Source organism: Podarcis cretensis, assembly GCF_951804945.1.
Source record: "Podarcis cretensis genome assembly, chromosome: 1".
NCBI lineage: Eukaryota > Metazoa > Chordata > Lepidosauria > Squamata > Lacertidae > Podarcis > Podarcis cretensis.
This window is the reverse complement of record NC_137170.1, coordinates 95,681,065-95,700,412: the sequence shown is the minus strand read 5'-3', so window position 1 is coordinate 95,700,412 and position 19,348 is coordinate 95,681,065. Positions and strand designations below refer to the sequence as shown.

Genomic DNA, 19,348 nt, shown 5'->3' with positions numbered 1-19,348 from the left:
ACCCAGGGGTGAAAGGAATAATGTGGTAATGATGCAGCTGGAAGCCCAACTTTTGCTTTATTGTGAATAGAGTATAGAGCATGCAAAAATATGTAAGTGCAAGTGGTGTGCTGATCATTGGCCATACTGTTTGGGGCTGACGGAAAGCTAGAGTCACAGCAGCATTTGGAGGGCCACAGGTTCCCCACCCTTGTCCTATCCCTACTGGGAGTGAGCCCAATTCAACTCCATTGGACTTCTGAGTATACATGTATAGGATGGTGCTGCAAAGCTCTTACAAATTTGATATTTTTTCATGGCTGATTTTGGGAGCCCCTCATTTATGCTGCAACTCAGTATTCAAATGACTTCATGACTAGTTAAAATGATCTCTCACAAATACAACCAACAAATACAAAACATAACTTTCCCTTCTGCTTTATGGTTTGGTGACTGGCTATGGCTCTATTTCTTTCCATGTCTTTTGCAGAGGAAGTAGACTTTGAGGAGAAGGGCTTGGGAATTTTGACTGGTAAAAAGAACTAAAATAGTCGTAACTAAAATATTTTCAGCTAGAGTCATTTTGATTTAATAATTTGAAACTGACTGCTAACGAGCATTTCAAAATATTAGCTGTTGCAGTTGTTCTTGAACCAAGCACAGAACTCTTTCTGTCTTAAGCAACGACAAAGAGGGATGATGAAAATGTTGTTACCTGCTGATGGAAAGTAAAGCATATCTCAGTGATGCATTAATTAAACTCTCTTCTTGCATCATAATCCCTCTCTTTCCCTCCAGTCACTCATGGTTTAAAACAAAATTTGCGAAGCTCAAAGCTTTTAGTTAGTTTCCAATAGAACTCCAGCACTACTTTCCAAAAAGCAAATGCAGAACATGGCAAGATATTGCATGATGAAATTAGTGTCTCTGCTTGTGTTGGCTGAACCATGTGCTGATAAAGGCAGTGCTCTCTAATTCCCTTCAATTCCCTAGACCACTTTTACATTTATTTCAGCCATGCTTGCTTACTCTTTTTCAGTTCTCTTTGTCCCCTGTTGCTATAAGAATGGGAAGTTGGACTGTAGTTAGTCCTTTCCCTTATATTTCAAATGCTGGCAAAAACCCAAAATCAACAAACTCCAACTGAGGGGAGAATTCTCTCATTTTTCTGATATATTAATCTTGCACGTGGTTAACAGTAATGGTAGCTATTTTCAGGCAATGAGAATCATTTGTTTAGTGTGGAGACAGATGTGGAATTGTTTTAGAACAGTAGGGCTAGCTATACAGTATTTTCACTGAGTTCTGTACAAACATACAGTGTTCTTTCATGGGCATGTAGCTGAAAGCTGGTACTAGATAACACCTGTGACATCAACCACACACTCCTTCCTCCCCCATCCCATACACCAAAGTCACAAAGTCTATGCCTTTGCTAAAGTTCGGGCCTTGTCATGTTCCTGATGATGGGGCCTACCTCGCATCCTTTATTTTTGGCAACTTTTCCCATAGCAGTGGGGTCTCCGGCTTTAGATTGGAACAGGGAGTTGCTGGTCTGTGTTGGATGTGCCCCTGAGACTTCTGCACTTAACCGTCTGTGTCTCTTCTTCTCCCCTCTCCTGCTGCAGTTGGCTTTGAAAAAAGTTTTCTGTTGAATACTTTTTTTCAAGCCTAATTGCAGTGTAGGTTGGGTAGAATCTTGACAGGTTGTGCAGCTGAAGAAAGCACTGCTGTGATAGATAACATTTCCTGTGGTTCCTGAAACCTTTGGATTCTGTTGGAGCATGCTGTGGCAGTATTTACAGATGCACTGTAAGCCCTTCCTTGCCATAGCTGAGTAAGTTGAGGGAAGGGATGGAATCAGTAGTAGCCAGAGTCAAAACAAGCCCATGTCGAGCTGAGCCTAAATTTTGAAGGACTCTGCGTCTAACTCTGCAAGCGCTCATGAATGTGTGCTAGCAAAAATAAATGTTGAGACTTCTTTTTTGAGAGTTCCAGCAACACTACTTCTGACTGCTCTTAAATTCTTACATCTGCCTGCACCCTTAAACTACTCATTTTGCTGAGAAGCAGTTGCACTTTGAAAACAGCTAACTTGTCCAAGCTAACTATCTTTCAGCAATTTTTATTAACTGTGTTTGCTCCAAGAAGCATTCCACAGTCAGCACTACCTGGGGAAGGGTCTGATCCCCCCCCCTTTTAATGTGGTCATTATCTACAGAACCGTACCAAAAGCACTTCTGAAAAAGGGTTTAAGAAGGGCCAATTTTTTTCTGTTGATAGCTGATTTTTATGTTCTTGTATTTTTTAACTTAATTCACCATGTTGTGAATGTGTAGCCCTTGCTTTGCACTGGTAGCTTAAGTCAGTGTATTGCTTTCCATCTGTCTCAAACTGCTGAGGTTTGTGCTTGAAATGTAATATTGTGCCTAAATGAGGGTACTACATTTCATTCCAGTATCTCTTTGTCCAAATAAATTGTTTTCCAACTGACCAAATGGAATACTGAACAGGCTAGTGGTTAAACAAGGCCTCGTTTTGCTCAACCAACTCTTGCTTCCATTAATAAGAGTTCTGCCAAATCCTTATTTTAGCTGATGGCTGCTACTTCAGGAAGCTAGAGATAATTCTACTTAAACAAGTCAATCTTTTCCTTAAACTGTTCCATTCTGAAGCTGTCATACAGTTTATGGCAGTTTGTGTTCCTGATTGCTAATGATCTGCTATCTGTTTTTGCATTCCCAGGAGATTTACAGAACTTAAACACTACAGTGATGAGCTGCAGTCTGTCATATCACACCTTCTGAGAGTTAGAGCTGTAAGTGTTTCCTCCTTGGATTCTAATGGAGAGTAACATTTATCAACATTGGTTAAAGTACAGTAAAAGAATCCATCTATCCCTTGTTGATGTGCAGCTGATTTGATTGTAGTGCTGGGTTTTGGAAGTGGCCATTTATTTTTCTAAAAAATGTGCCTTTGCTTTGTGTCCCATAATTCAAGAAATAGCGAGAAGTTGGAAGAACAACCACATTTTTAAGTGTGGTTCTCTGATGTGAGGGGTAAAAAAAAACAAACCAGGAACATTTTCACAAATTAAAAAAGTGGTGCTCAAAAATGGGATGCCCCTTTGGAGGTGTGGATAGTCAAATACTTCTTTTTTGTGTTTTCCAGTTAGATTCTTATGGTTCCCACCCCCCCACCCCGCATATCCATTGTACTGTGTATAGTGGTCAACCTCTTTGATTTGCTTTGATCCCTCCCATAAGAACATCAGACTGTGCTGTGAGCTCATGTGCCCATTTTTAGCTTTTTGTGGGGCTGGGAAGATTTATTTGAGAATAAACCTCTGCCGTGTGTTCGGGGGTGATGTAAGGAATTGTTTGGTCCCGTAAGAATATCCATTGGTTTAAGTGCAGGATCTGATATCATGGATCTGAAAAATTAAATATAAAATTGCTGAGCTACTTAAGGCAGTAACTAATAAAGCAATTCTGTTAGCACAAGGACTTCTGGTTGTGCAACAGAACTTCCCCTCCTATCCCAATTGCCCCTTAATCTGTTTTCAGGTTTCCCTCAACCCTCCAGAGCAAATTTGGATTCTGCCCATAGTCTCCATGTTGTCTGTTTCTGTCTTCAGGCTGTTTATTAGGGACTAGTAAGTAGCTGATATAATTCTGTTATTTCAGAAAGCTCAGTTTGTCTTGAAAGTGAGCCAGACTTCAGTGCTGGGCATATTATCAAAAATTACAATTAAGGCTGGCAAAAAACTCACACCTGATACATTACAGAAGAGTCAGCAACTATTTTGCAAATGCCATCATATCCCATCCTAATATCCTTTCATTTGGAGGCCATGGACCATTTGGATAACATTGTAATTCAGTTTTTTAAAAAAATTGACAAGATTTTCTATTAATGGTTTCTTAAACCAAAGAAAGCAGTCACGATGTAAAAGAATATATTTTGGTGGATCATGATGGGATTGGAACAATGAAGAGAGAAAGCAATTCAAATAAGCATTTTCTTGTTTGGGTAGAGACCAACAAGAAAAGAGAAAATAAAATTCTTGCCTCCTGGTATTTTATTAATGTAATTCAGGCTAGCATTCCAGAAGGAAAAAGTGGAATAGAGCTTTGTTAATGTGAATATCTTATATGGCACACTTTTCCTAGAACGCTTCAGTTAAATAATATGTCTGGAAAAACTGACTACTGCTTGCTTGCTTTAGAGAGTGGCAGATCGGCTGTATGGTGTGTACAAAGTCCATGGGAATTATGGAAGAGTTTTCAGGTAAGATATGAAAGCAATTTACCCCTTGATTGACTGAGATTTTATTCCCACCTCTCCAATTCATATTGGACAAAATCAGCTATAAAAAACAAAACTATAAAACAACTTTTTAATACAGGAAAGCAGTAGATAAACAGTCAAAAGGTGGTGAGGGGAGACAGACAGTGAAGTTTTTAGCTGGTATCAGAATAGAAGTTGGGGCTGGGGGGGGGGCAATGGAGCTCCTGTCAATCGGAAATTCACATCCTAAGCATCTTAACACCACAGAAGACTCCTTTCTCTCATGAAACCTGTTGGAGGGAAATGACTAGTGGGTGCTTTGCTTCCAGGTCTAATAGAAGCTTGGCCAAAGGTGGAGTGGGGGCGTTGTTCATGTTGTGGTCTCAGTCCTGATCAGGTTTTCTCCCTGTGACTGTTAACACCACTTAAAAAGCTTGTAATGTAACATCAATGTGTTTAGTATCGCATGCAATTTAGTCTTAAAAAACTGTGTTTTGCTCTTGTCAGTAAATGTTGCCGAAAAGCATCTCTAACACCTTTTTAATTGAGTTCAACAAAATACGTTGCTACTTCCAAACCGAGGGTACAAACTGCAGACTGGGCTAGAGCTGAAGTCTCAGGAATCAAAAGAAAAAGTTTCATGACTGCAGAAGGCTAAGAACCACTTCTTAGCTCTGTCTGGAAATGCCAACACTGCTACTTGAGTGTCTTTTGTTGCCTCCCAGCTATCAAGAAAAGGGAAGCAAGAGGTAGCTTATTAGCAGATCCCCTTTGCAGTACTTTGCCTGTACCTTATTCTGTGCAAAGCCTGGGAGAAAGTCGAGCCACATTGTGACATCATGAAACGTGACTGGAGAGCATGAACCTTTTGATCACATTGCATGTGACTTAAATGACAGATGACTTTTTAGTGCTGTAAGAAACCAACCACCATCATGACAATTTCCAAGATGATCTATATTTAGTTGTTTCAAGAGCTGACTGAAGCAATAAGCTTTTGTGATTTGTATGCCTGATTGTGAACTTAACTTGGCCATCTTACTGGAAAATTAAAGAATCTGATTCTCCTTTTTGTGTTCTGCAGCTGGCACATTTAATCCACTAGGCTAATTGATTGCAGATGTGCATCTCTGATTTTAGAACTCTCAACTGTATCAGTAGTACTCCTGTAATTATGCTAGATAGAACACAAGATGAACTGCACATTAGTTTTTGGAGTGCTTGGTTTCTTTGCAAGATTTCTGTAGGTTTTCAGTAATCTTACTAAAAATGTTACTGAGATTTTAGCATAAAATGACATACCAAAATAATATAAGACGTTAAGAAAATATTACTGAAACTTATGGACAGTAGACACAATGTTGCCAAAAAATAACAGACTATATTTGGTGAAAGGTTAATTTAGTAGAGCTGAAAGGCAAGTGCCATCTTTGTTTTAAAATCCTGCTATGGATCTGGTGATAACAAATAGGCACAATCAAACTCCATCAAAGTATGTTTCAGGCTATGGATGAGAAAATATTTCTTTTTAAAATTAAAGCTTTATTCAGTAGGAAATTTAGTGATAACATAAAGGTGAGAAAGAGTCTTCTCTCCCAACTTTTGGGAAGTCATTTGTTTTTAAGTGTAGTAAAATGACGTGGTGATGCTTTCCAGTTTTAAATGCTCAAACAAGCTTCTTTTGGGGGCCTTAAACTGTTGGGAGTTCTCAAAAGTCATATTTTACATGTGGTGTTTAAGATAGGATAACATATCTTATAAGAGACTTTCAAATTTTGCATTCAGAACTACTGCTTGCTCGGAGGAAGTACAGCAGTTTAGCCAAGTATAACTTGGAGGTTTCTCCATATAGATACCACCTGGGGAGAGACTACATACAGGATGCAGCTTATTAACTTTCTCACCCTTCATGTGTTATGTTGTTTCTTATTTAAAAGTTTTTTTCCTTTCCTTTTTTGTCTCTAGTGAATGGAGTGCAATAGAGAAGGAGATGGGGGATGGGCTGCAGAGTGCTGGCCATCACATGGATGTGTAAGTATTGACTATCTGAGAGTTGATGGAATCCAGATGGACACATTAAGAAGGGGTGCATGTGTAGGAAAATATAGTTTTGAGAAGATGGTGTGTTTTGAAAAATAGCACTGTAGGCTGTTCAGTATTTCATTGGCTTTAGCTTTGGACTGCTTAAGAATCTGTTGCATTAAGTAGCCCAAGGAATCCCTGGTGACTTAAAAAGGATTTCTTTTTATTATTATTTTGAAACTATAGAAGAAGTTGGAAACGCTTCCAGAGTTTCCTTTAAGCTACTATGCCAGAAACTGGTAGAATGAAACCTGATGTTCTTCATTTGTTTGACAGCAATAGCTGTTCCATAGATACTATATAACTTTATAGGTTTGGTTTTTTTAAAGTCACATCTATTTATTGCCTGAATTTTTAAATGGGTTCTGTAGGGTATTTAAAATCTGAGGAATTTTCAGTTATCCTAATATGTTGCCATTTAAAGCCCTACATGTTTCAGGCCCCAAGTATCTGAAAGACTGCCTCTTTCCCTACAGATTTGGGTGATGAAATTGGCAGAGGATACCCTCTTGGTAGTTTCTCCATCCTCAGTGGCTGGAGACCTGTGAGAGAGCATTCTTTGTGGCAGCCCCTGAGCTGTGGAACTCCCTCCCAACAGTGGTGTGTCTGGCACCTTCACTGTACAGCTTCCAATGAATGTTCTTTACCTTGACCATTGATATCTGAGGTGTATATTGTCATAAAGTATACATCTATTTTTAGGACCTACCTTTTTGTGATTGAAAGTTGTTGTTAACTGTTTAAATATTGTGCTTCAATGGTGTAACTCACCTGGGATCTTATGGTGGTCTTAGGGATCTTAATGTAAAATCATCATCATCATCATCATCATCATCATGAACAACAACATCATTTAAGCAGAGCTATCAACGTGTTTATTTTGCATTGATCAGTACGGGAAGGTAAAACTTGAGGCTTATTCTCTCTCATTCTGAAGCCAGTGGGACTTAAAACTCTGCTTAAGCAGTCAGCAGGGGCTTTGACCATAATGGCGATGGAAGGGGTTGGGGGCTGCGGGCTGCTTTTCTCTCTGGCTGTCTTTGCATTTGTAATGCCTGGAAACCAAGAGTGACAGCTGAGGCTCTTAGGAAGCCAGAGCCTGCCTATCAAAGTTAGCTGATCCTCCATCTCAAGGATTATAGTTTCAAGAAGTGTCCCACTGAGTATTCTTTTAAGTGTCTTCAACATTTTGCATCCTGGAAAGCACTGGGGAAGCTTTTTTAAATTGGCAGAACACCATCCCCTTTCTGGCTGCACTGCAACATTTCTTAAAGTTATTTGGTATAATAGTATTTGATCAGTAGGTGAGCACCAAAATTCTTCTCCTGCTTTATTGGCTACCTAACATAATGTAATAGTTGTCTTGTAAAATTCAGTTGGTATCTTTTATTTCATATTTTTAGCTGCCTGTTTGACTGAAGAGTGACAGTCAAATACTCTAACCTATTTTATTGGGTTTCCCTCCCTTGCAATAAAACTGCTTTCTTTTTAGCAGGAAACATATTACTAATATAAGATTTAATGTTTTATTGTAGCAATGGCTTGGAAGGCTTTTAAGGAGCATTTCTCACAAGTGCTTTTTCGATATATTTTGTTGTTGTGAGAAATATGTTTCTTGACTAGTACATAATTATTTTACAACACTGATGAAGTTTCAGGGGCTCTTTTATCTGTTTTGCTCTCTTAAAAGGTATGCAGCTTCAATTGATGATATACTAGAAGAGGAAGAACATTATGCAGACCAGCTGAAAGAATATCTCTTCTATGCAGAAGCTCTTCGGTAAGCATATTAGCATAATTTCTATGATGATTCTAGTTATGTTTAAAGCATTTGTAAACAGTTTACAAATGTAAAAAATTATTGTACAGGTGAGTTCAAAAGCTTGCTCATACATGGAATTCTGGAACAAGTTGCTTTCTCAGCCTTTTCTCCAGATCTGTTTGTAATAGGGAAATAATGGGGCTCACATAAAAGTGGTTGTATGGGATGTGACAGAGGTGCATATGGCTGTAAAAGTGAGTTGAAAGAAACACTGAGAGAACAATTCTCCCTAGCATGTCAGTTGGATCAGTAATGCATTAATAATGATGATGCGATTATTAAAATTCAGGCTAGATGTTGGTTAGGATGTGCATTAAAAATCTGATTTAAACAGTTGCACATGAATCTCTTTTATTGAATTATTTTTAGGGCTGTTTGCAGGAAGCATGAACTTCTTCAGTATGAATTGGAAATGGCTGCTCAGGATCTGACATCGAAGAAGCAGCAATGTGAGGAATTGGCGACGGGAGTAAGCCTAGTTTCATTTTTTTTCCACTTTCCTTTCCAAAATCTAGAATTGGAGAAAGCCAGGTTCTTACACTAATAATAATAATAATAATAATAATAATAATAATAATAATAATTTATTATTTATACCCCACCCATCTAGCTGAGTTTCCCCAGCCACTCTGGGCGGCTCCCAATCAGTGTTAAAAACAGTACAGCATTACATATTAAAAACTTCCCTGAACAGGGCTGCCTTAAATGGCATTAATGTATTGCTTGCTGACAGGAGACTTGTGAAGGGTCTTACTCAAGTTGTAGATCTTAGTAATTTATTTCACAGCGATTTATGCTGTTCATGCAAAACTTCTGTATGGAAAATGTATGTGTTGACCACAAGGGTGTGTTACATGCTGCTCGATAAAGTGCAGTTTTTGAACTTAGAGGGGGGCAGGAGAGAGAGGGGGGGAGAAACTTTTTACTTTTAGACTTTAAAATATTATCGAACAACTTCCCTTGTTCAGTGGACTGGGAGGCACCCAGTGAATTTGGATAAACAGGAGTGTTCTGTGTACTTGGTGGTATTGACATCGGCATAGTTTATCTCATTGGCAAGATTTTGAGAATGCACAGTACTGCATTCAGAGTACTATTATGGATAGCTCTATTTGTCTAACAGCATATATGTTTGTGGTGATTGTGAGAATGGAGTTGATCTTTTGAGTAAGTCAAAGGGGCATGAAGCTGTTTGTTTGGAATTTAATCACATTTTTAAAAAACTGTTATGGAAGGAATGCGTGTCGGGGAGGAATAGAAAGGAAGATATAAGCCATGGGAAATATTACATTTATTGTAAATCATAAGTATGTATGATATAATCTCCTTTTAATTGCTGGTTTTTATCCCTTACCTGTTTTAAGTCTTATGTGTTCAGTTTATCCATATGTTTTATCATATGCTGGTCTGTGACCAAAATAAAGTTTGATACTGATACTCCCTGACCCTACTAGGAATAGAGCAGTATGTAAAAAAATAAAACACTAAGACTGAAATCTTGCATATGGTTACTTAAATCTTTCTGAAACAAATGGAGTAGCTTAACTCCCTTTTAACCTAAACATTCAGCTATAAACATGGACTACTGAAAGAGGAGTACTTATTCAGTAATAGCTTTTTTTAGAGTTGGAGCCACTGTTTCATTGGTTCATTTCACAGAATCCTCTGAACCATTATTTGGAGGACTGTGGACTTGCTCTATGCTTCTCTTTCTTTCCCTGCTTCTCATCTTTATTTCTGCTTAACATTAGTTTGCCAAGCTAGCCTAATTCGTCCAACTATGGTTGCTTAGAAATGGACCAGGCAATTGGCTCCAGAGATGGGAATGTGTAAGCCGGCAGCATATTCTTGGTCTGAGTTGTACCATGCTGCATTAAGTAAAGATATATAGTTAAAAATAAATAAATCTTGATTTAGGTTCAACAGTTTGTCTCTTTTAGACAGTGTGAGATCCAACATGGTGTCATTGTTAAGTGTGTATGACTTGGATGAGGGAGGTTCTAATTCCCCCTTGGCTGTGAAGAGCACTAGGTGTCCTTGGGGGCAGTCAGCCTAAACTGCTTCACAGGGTGGCTGTGAGGAAATCAGGGTTTGGAAGAACCAAATTTGTCACTGAGCTCTTTGAAAGACAGCTGGGATAAAAATAGAATACATTTTATATGCAGCTTAATATTTTGAAGCTATGTGTGCCATATAAGCTTTCCTTATTCATGTATTTGGGCACCTTCCCCTCCAGAAAAGCAAATTTCCCAGAACACATGTTTACTGTTTTCAGACTGTAAGAACATTCTCCTTGAAGGGAATGACCAGCAAGCTGTTTGGCCAGGAAACACCAGAACAAAGAGAAGCAAAGATAAAAGTGCTCGAAGAACAGATACGTGATGGAGAGGAGCAGCTCAAAGCAAAGAATTTAGAAAGCCGGTAACTGTTGATCATGTTTAAAGAAAATGTAGATGTGAAAGTCATATTTGTGCAAGCTGACAGTATGCTGCCAGCATCTGACTATCTTTGGAAACTTTGGTTATCTGTTACATGCTAAATACGAGGGAAGCAGCTATCTGGGATCTGTCACAAAACTTTTATATATTTCTGGTGTTTATGAGTTTTTGCAAAATCTTTCACTTGCAAAAAGAACATATTCAGTCAGAGTAGCCCTATTGAATAGTATGACTTTTGTTGGCTATCACTCCACATTCTTAGCTACTGCTCGTGAGAGAAAGCTGAACACTTTCAAAGCATGTTTCATGGTTTATTGTGTGTGTTCTATTAAGATAGTAATACGTTTAGCAGGCTGGCTTCTCTGTCACAGAACAGAATACAAACATAATGCTTCTTCACACTGAGAAAACTTGGTGACTAAAAAAATCCCTTTGAGATTTTATAGAAAACATAGGTAGCTTCCTATTAAGGTTAGATTTATTAGCAGGCTACTCGTGAACAAACAGAATGATCTTTTGCTAGGAACAAAAATCTTAGGAAATAAGTGCTGACATTTCCAAAACCAATGTATTTGTTGCAGAGGAAAACAGCTTTTACGATTTCCTGTGTAAGGATTGCAGCTAAGAAGATCAATATGCTCAGTGTTATCTGTACATCTTAGTTTAAAAAAACAAAAATTTTGCACCCAGGGAAACCAGGCTTCATGCCAAGAGTAGTGGATTTCTCTGTGACCTGCATGAATTATGTAAATTTTGTGTATTTGCATAGGTAGCAAGTTCTTAGCAGAATTCTCCCCATCTTTATTATTGTGCATAATTCTGGCTTTGTTAGGCATGAGGCGAGGCAAGGAACTGTATAGGACACTGAAGGCCCCCTCCTTCAGCAGTCCCTCTGGCTTTGAAAGCTTCAGCAGATGTTTCCCAGACACTTCCAAACAGATCTTTGCAATCACAAGCAAATTTTGCTTTTAAAAATGAAAGCTGAGATTCTCAGGAAGCTGGAGTTCTCCTCTCCCACAGAATTGCAGCATACACATGACCCTGAATAATCTATTCCATTTAATGAAGGGCAAGTTTGTATTTTACTTTTGCCATGCAAATTAATAGATGCTGTTCAGGTCTGGGGGGAACATGGTTTGGGGTTGGATTCAGAGAGTAGGCTTATGCTCACAGAATATTCATCACAGAAGGGAGGGTGCTTCTCATCAGTTTTTCCCTCCCCCTGCAACTTATTGTGCCCCTGAAAATCTTCTGTGGAGGATTGGAAAACTCTTCAAAACAGAAGGGAAGATGCAGGGAGAATTGACAAAAATTGCCGCCTCCTCCATCCCCACACACCTTGTTCATTTCACAGAACTGTCAGTTTGGATTGAAACCCCTTTCCCTGAATGGAAAGTTGTGTCTGAGAGCCTCATAAGGCTGGGGAAAGGTGCAGAAAATGACAACTAATGTAATCAAAAAGCTGGAGCAAACTATTATAAGGAAAGTTTGCAATGTTGTGAAGTATATATACAGTGGTGCCTCGCAAGACGAAAAGAATCCGTTCCGCGAGTCTCTTCGTCTTGCGGTTTTTTCGTCTTGCGAAGCAACCCTGTTAGCGGCTTAGCAGCTTAGCACTATTAGCGGCTTAGCGGCAAAGCGGCTTAGAAAAAGGGGGGGGGGAGCGAAAAAAATCGCAAGACTCGCAAGACGTTTTTGTCTTGCGAAGCAAGCCCATAGGGAAATTCGTCTTGCGAAGCGCCTCGAAAAACGGAAAACCCTTTCGTCTAGCGGGTTTTTTGTCTTGCGAGGCATTCGTCTTGCGGGGCACCACTGTATGTATGTATGTGTGTGTGTGTATTTATATTTATATTTATATTTATATTTATATTTATATTTATATTTATATTTATATTTATATTTATATTTATATAAATAATATATAAAATTATGCATGGTGTGAAGAAAGTGGATGGAGAGAAGTGTTTCTCCGTCTCTCACAATATTAGAACCTGGGCTCATTCAGTGAAGCTAAATAGTGGAAGGCTCAGCACAAACAAAATGAGGTTTTTCGCACAGCACATAATTAAACCTGGAAGATGTAGTGATGAGACCAACTGGGATGGTTTTAAAAGGGGATTAAAATGATGGCTGCTTATTATTTCCAGTATCAGAGGCAGTGTGCTTCAGAGCCCTGGTTGCCGGGGAGCATGAGCCGGGGAGTGCTATTGCAGGCATGTTCTGCTTGTGGGCTTTTCATAGCCATTTAAATGTTTGCACACTGTGGGAACAGAATGCTACTCTATGTAGGCCTTTGGACTGAGCAGTAGACTTCCAAGGTCCTTGACACAGTTCATCTGGAAAAAGGTCTGTCAATGAAAATCTGTCAGGTCATAAGAAAGAAGTAGAAGAGGGGGACAGGTTTTGTTTCCACCACAATGGAGTGTATTATTGCAGCCCCTTTTCTTTCTTGCATAGGATGAATGTCTACCATTCATTTCTATTCAAGAATGCAAAGCTGATACAGTTAAACCATGTAAGTATTACCTCCAAGCTTTGGGGTCTTGGTTGGATGATAGATAGATAATGACTGTTATGCATACCTGCTGTTCATAAAATGTTTAGAGACATTGACACTTTGTGTCAAAATGATTGGGAAATGCAATCTGGTCACTGAAAAAGGCACCAAGTTTTCAGTTTAGAAATAAAATACTTAAAATGTTAACTCCCATCAGCTGGCCAGTAAAACTATTCCAAACTTTCCAAAGAACAAACAGTGCAGAATACACAAGAGGGAACTCCTGGAGACCACCTTGCTTATTTCCTTCCTCCCCCCACCCCCTTACCCATATTTGTATATTTAGACACTAAGTTGTATTTTAATCCCCAAGGCTGCTTAGGAAATAGTTTCCACATTCCAGAATCCACAGCAATAAAATACTTCCGTGAAAGGTTAAAATTCCAAGTAGCAAGCTGTCCAGATCTCCATCTGAGCCTCGAGCAGTAAAAGAAGCACGAGGGGGGAAATGCATTAATTACATGTAGTCATGTGGCCCCAAAATTTTAATCCAGTATTTTAATCCAAAAATTTAATCCTGTATATAAAACTGATCCCAGTTGATCTAATTGGAGAATCTGGATTGATAATTAATGACACATTAAATTGCTAAATGCACAACTGCAATTAGTTAGCAAAGATGAGAGAAGGAATCCTGAAAAAATACTGAAAATCACAACCTTTCTTGAATATGTCCCCTTCTCATGAGCAGCTACAGTTGCTTCTCACATTGAGTAGGATGGTGGCAATTGTTCATCCAGTAAATAACAGGATTGATAGCTTGGGCTTACATGAGGCAGGCAATTTTTGCACTAATTTGTTTTCCATTTATTGCAGTGACTTTATGAAAAGTGCCTGGACTGATATTGAACGCTTCAAAGAGCAAAAGAACCATGACTTGAAAGAGGCCCTGATAAGTTATGCTGTAATGCAGATCAGCATGTGCAAAAAGGTAAGTCTGTTGGACTTATGTTTTAAACTTGGGAAGCACAGTATGAAGATTTAATACATGTTTCTGCCCTCAGGAAGGGAAGCCTCAGGATACTCCTCTCTGCATTACTCAGTAGCCTGCTTCCACAGCCCTATTCTGTTATGCTCTGGGGATAGGAACATTCTGTTTGTGCTTAAGCATAGAGCATGCATTACATGATGAATGTAAGATTTGTGCTCCTCCATCATGTGTAAAATTCCCAGGATTTTTAAGTAGAAATGGATGCATGGATTTGGGTAGTTGATTCTATCCAACTGTCAGCTTGAAAGCTTGCTTCAAAACCAGCATTTTCTTTGTTTGTTTTTTCCTATTTCTTATGAAGGGAATTCAAGTTTGGACAAATGCAAAAGAATGTTTCAGCAAGATGTGATGTATGGAACTCAGTCCTTCGTGGCAAATTGCCAGATAACAGAAGCACAAGTGCATGAACATGGATACTAAGTTGCTACATTATTAAACCATGGAACTGGTGTATTTGTGAAAGTAGGGCACAAAGAATTGGTCTCTGTTCCTTGATGGCCACCTTGTGGCTTCTTTTGCATGCAGTAGCAAATTGAACATTGTAGTTCTCTCTTGAGGTAAGGCTATAAGGAGGATCCAAGTTGGCTCCAATGATTACATAAACTAAACTGTTCAACATACTAGGCTCTTGAACCACCAATTTGCACTATGTAAATCATTTCCAGGTACCCCTTCTTCATATGTTGCTGTTTCACAATTGTAATGCTATAAGATATGCTGATGTTTTCCCCATTATTATTTTTTTGTCATGGCACAAAATTATGTTTTCAAAGTTTAAGCACCATCTGTAACATAACACATGCATTGTGCATCTCTGAAGAAACATTTTTCCAAAAAATTAGCTTAATCTTTATATCAAATTTTTAAACAGTGGGGGTGCTCCGTACAATACAATGTGATGTTTCTGTGCTTGAATTTAAAACCAATAGAAATCTATTATAGAATTTCTCTAATTGCCAGCACATGATTGAACAATTAGCACTGAATAGTTACTGTTACTGACCTCAGTAAAAATGCTTAACACCAGCTTTAAATTTACTCAGCATCATCCATTAGGTTAAAAGTATTTGGTTCTGCATCAATGTGTCTTTTTAAGATTATGCTGAACATAAAATTATTCCCCTTGTTGAATAGTAACAGCGTTCCACCCCACCTGGAAGAACACTATTAATCTGAATTGCTTTTGCTTACACTTATAGCAACATAAATGTGAATTGCATTTATATGTATATGCATCTGTTTTGTTTACTGCACTCATTTTGTCCAGTTGTGTTTTTTTTTTTGAAAGGGAAATGAATAGAATGAATTGTTTGGTGTCTTCTCTGGTACAGTGTGTTCAAAAGCAAGGTTGCTCTTGCTCGCTCTGAATCTTAAAATGCAAGACACTAATTCCCAGCTGTAGGAAAGATCTAATGCACATTTGCTCTTCTGCATAGGAGTCTTTAAAATGTCACTTGAGTAAATGTGGAATCATGCCAGACATAATTGTAGCAAAGCTTCTGAGATTAATAGTATTCATTTGTCAAGTATGCATTTAATTATTTTGGATGATGACACTGTATTAGTTTACATATTCCAAAAAGAACTACTTAATCTGTTTATTTCCCCCAAATCAGATCTTGTTTCTTGCTGCAGTTATAAAACCAGGTTTCCAGAGTAAAATGTTTTCAGCTAAATTGATGTAATTTTTGATGTGTGGTTTTAAAGGTTAACAACTTATTTTAAAAATGGTTTCATCTTTATTGTTTAAGTGGAAAATTCATCCACCTTAAGATGAAAATATCTATTGCCAATCATTCCATTTCAAAGAACTGTAGAATCTGGGTCCTAAAACTGAGTAAAACCTTGTACATTCCAAAAAACAATAAGCAGCTACAAAGTTAGATTTTTCTAGTAAACTTCCTAGAGTAGTCGTGCCTTAATTTAATACCACTAGGCACTTGGAGTCAATATTTTCCATGCACTTGATCTTCCTAGTGCCTTCCCCTATCCCGCCCCTCTATTTCATAAGCTGTATAACTTAAATGTATTAGTATGCCTTTTTCTTGCTAACTGTATTAAATCTGAGAAGGGATCAAAAGGTTGTTGTATGCTTTGTGCCAAATGCTAAATAAAACTACACTTTATTATTATTTTTGTATTTTTTGCACTTATTTTGAATTGTCCAATTATTAAAATGGTTGTATCCTATATTGGGCTTCATTTACTTTTTAAGAAGTACATTTTCATTTAATGTGGGACTCAAATTCTTGATTGCTAATATACATCTCTTTCTCCCTCTAAAAAAAAGTAACCTCAAATTCATTTTGCTCAAAGTAAACTAGTACAGTGGTACCTCGGGTTAAGAACTTAATTTGTTCTAGAGGTCTGTTCTTAACCTGAAACTGTTCTTAACCTGAAGCACCACTTTAGCTAATGGGGCCTCCTCCTGCTGCTGCTCCACCGCTGCACGATTTCTGTTCTCATCCTGAAGCAAAGTTCTTAACCCGAGGAATTTTTCTAGGTTAGCGGAGTCTGTAACCTGAAGCATATTTAACCTGAAGCGTATGTCACCCGAGGTACCACTGTACATCAGTCCTATTTTAGATGATGCTGGTTGATGCACTGCTTCAGATGTAACCTAAAAGATGGATTGGGCTATCAGTAATAAGCTCATTGCCCTCCTGCATTCTCGTTCATTCTCAGTAACAGCAGACTCCCACATCTTATCTGTCCAATACTTCATGGAGAGTATTGTTTGCAATTTTTAGTTTTTGTAGAATTTAAGGGAGTGTGCATGTTGTTCTCAGACAGTCTTCCATCCAGGCACTGTCCCAACCTAGATCTAATTAGCCTCAGCAAGGATGCTTCATCATATTGCTGGGGATCCTGTATATAATATATTATTATAACGGTGAATTGTACTTCTTGGACTGCCCTCAAAGCAGTGGAGGAGGCAAGAAGGGTACTGCCAATTTCCCCAAGACACTGAAGGAGAGTGCAGCTTCAAGGTACTGTACTAACTTTTTTTATTGGAGCAGACCAAAAAGTCTCGCTAGCAGAAGTTTTCTGTAAAAGGAGAGAACTTTGATATGACAAAAACACAAAACAAGCATTGCATCTGACAAGTTATACCTGAAACACATAAGGCATAAAAACTTTATGTACTGCTTTAATAAAGCAGGATTTTAGCATTTTTAAAGGTTTGCCTCACTTTGGTTTCTTGAGACTCTGGAGCAAATTGACTTTCCAACATGTCTCAGAAAAGCTGGCATCCCCTATAGGCTCTCATTTCACTCTGCAGTACTGTGAAACAAGTCTGTTTCTGTTTCAAATTGTTCTAATTGTGTGTTGTTGAAATGTTGGCTACTCAGCAAAAGGAAAATTGTGTGCATAGCCCATCAACAATGTTTCTACAAGTGTATGGATAGGAACATATTCCTACCGTACCTGCAAATACTATAGCAGTTGATAGAACCTCTCTCTAGCCTGCCATATTTGAAAAACCTTAACTCGTATTGAGCGCAGTTTTAGAGAGTTTAACTGTGTTACTATGGTGCCCAAAAGACAAGCTGTTAGTTCAGTACATTTTGCTATTTTGAAGTATCCAGGGAAAGCTGTCGGGAGTATGCCAACAATCATAGTGGCTTGCTCTGTGTTTCAGAATGTCAGCATCTATATGAAGATTAAGTATTAGAAATGGAACATTTACAAGACAAATGGAACATGTGCCTGCATCAACCATTAGCAAGTAAGCTAGCTAATCTTAACTATCAACTATCATGGATTTCTCTCCAATAAATTTTCAGACAGGTAAACTAGTAAGCTAATATTTGCATAAGGAATATATCTATACTGCACATAGATGCTCAGATACTTCTTGGGCATTTTGCTTTCTATATTCAGTATCAACATGGTATTTCAGATACCTGTTTTGACATCTCAGACAATTGACTCCTGACTCCGACTACCTTACAGAGATGGATATTTCAACAATAATTTAACAATATTAAACATGCTGGATTGCAAAAATAATTATTCAGACCTGTTTTGTAGCCAAGGACCTCTGTAGTCCCTGCCCCCACTCCACAGTACAGGTGTGAGCTCACAAATTGAAATTTCTGCTATGAAAAATTTAGGACAGAGAGTTTGTTGGAGAGGTAGATAGGGAGCAGCAGCCTTGGATCATCTGAACCTTTGCTAGATACTGCATAGCTTCTCAAGGTAAGGAAAACTTGTGAGGAATAGACTATTCTTTCTGCTTAAAATTTGATATAGACTGAATAGGCTCTTTGTGCTTTTTAACTCCACTTATCCATTGAACTGTGGTGTCTAAATATACTCTCTTGTAATTAATTTTTGGGCACAGTTTTGATTTATGAATGTAGTAAAAATTACTTACTGGCAAACAAACACATTTTATAAACCCAGATGTGAATAACCGTACATCTCCCGACTAGTGTCTACCAAAATTTGTTTCTTTAGAATGAAAAGTATTTAGGTAAAAGAAATGTTTGATTACATATTGCCCCCTAGTGTCAAAGTATTCCAAAGTAGCCTAACACACACAAAAATAAGGCAGAACAATTTGCAATGGTTATCACGACGTTTTCACAGGAGAGGAATCTGTAAAGAAATAGGTACCACATAACAAACATCTTCTTGTGTGAAAATGGGGTGTTAAAGTCATTGTAAACTCCCCCTTCTAAATAGAGTCTAGAGACTCTGCAACTGTCAAATGCCCCTTTCTACCTACAGCTTCCCTCCTGTCCCAGACTCTGCCATAATTCTTCTCTCCTGTTGCACCTAAGTAGAATCCGTATTGTTGAGTTGCTGGGATCTTTAATTTGACCTCTGGAACTGCCAGCCATTATGGAATGCAATTGTTGGCAGAAAATGGTAAATGGCATTCTAAGTATCAGGTGTGTTAGGGGAACTGGAAGAATCAAGGCTGAAAGTTTCACATCCACTTCTGATAGATCCACAAGCCACAACTTTTTTGACAGTTCTAGCAGGATGTCAGATTTGTGTTTCTCTACATGATCTCAACCTCACCCCTGCGTTCTATACAGCAAAACAAAAATAAAAAATTCAGGGGAGCACAGATTTATTATTTTTGGCCTGATGCTGAAGACTTGGACATGCCTAGTGCAGCAATTGCTGGACTGTGTGTTAAACCATGGTTAAAATGAAACAGGTATGGCAGGAAA

The 19,348-nt window shown here is 38.3% G+C and overlaps 1 protein-coding gene across 1 annotated transcript in view; it reads left to right on the top strand.

Moving 5' to 3' along the window:
• SNX4 (sorting nexin 4) overlaps positions 1-16,288 on the top strand; it is a gene marked incomplete at its 5' end in the record, with an annotated part of 29,933 nt that extends 13,645 nt beyond the window's left edge. Inside the window, 8 exons of the mRNA XM_079994388.1 lie at positions 2,725-2,797; positions 4,208-4,269; positions 6,235-6,300; positions 8,042-8,131; positions 8,543-8,642; positions 10,449-10,594; positions 13,985-14,099; positions 14,461-16,288. Of these exons, the coding sequence (XP_079850514.1) occupies positions 2,725-2,797; positions 4,208-4,269; positions 6,235-6,300; positions 8,042-8,131; positions 8,543-8,642; positions 10,449-10,594; positions 13,985-14,099; positions 14,461-14,508 (700 nt within the window). The 3' untranslated portion in view covers positions 14,509-16,288. The remainder of the gene's footprint in view (positions 1-2,724; positions 2,798-4,207; positions 4,270-6,234; positions 6,301-8,041; positions 8,132-8,542; positions 8,643-10,448; positions 10,595-13,984; positions 14,100-14,460) is intronic.
• Positions 16,289-19,348: the final 3,060 nt, after the last annotated feature.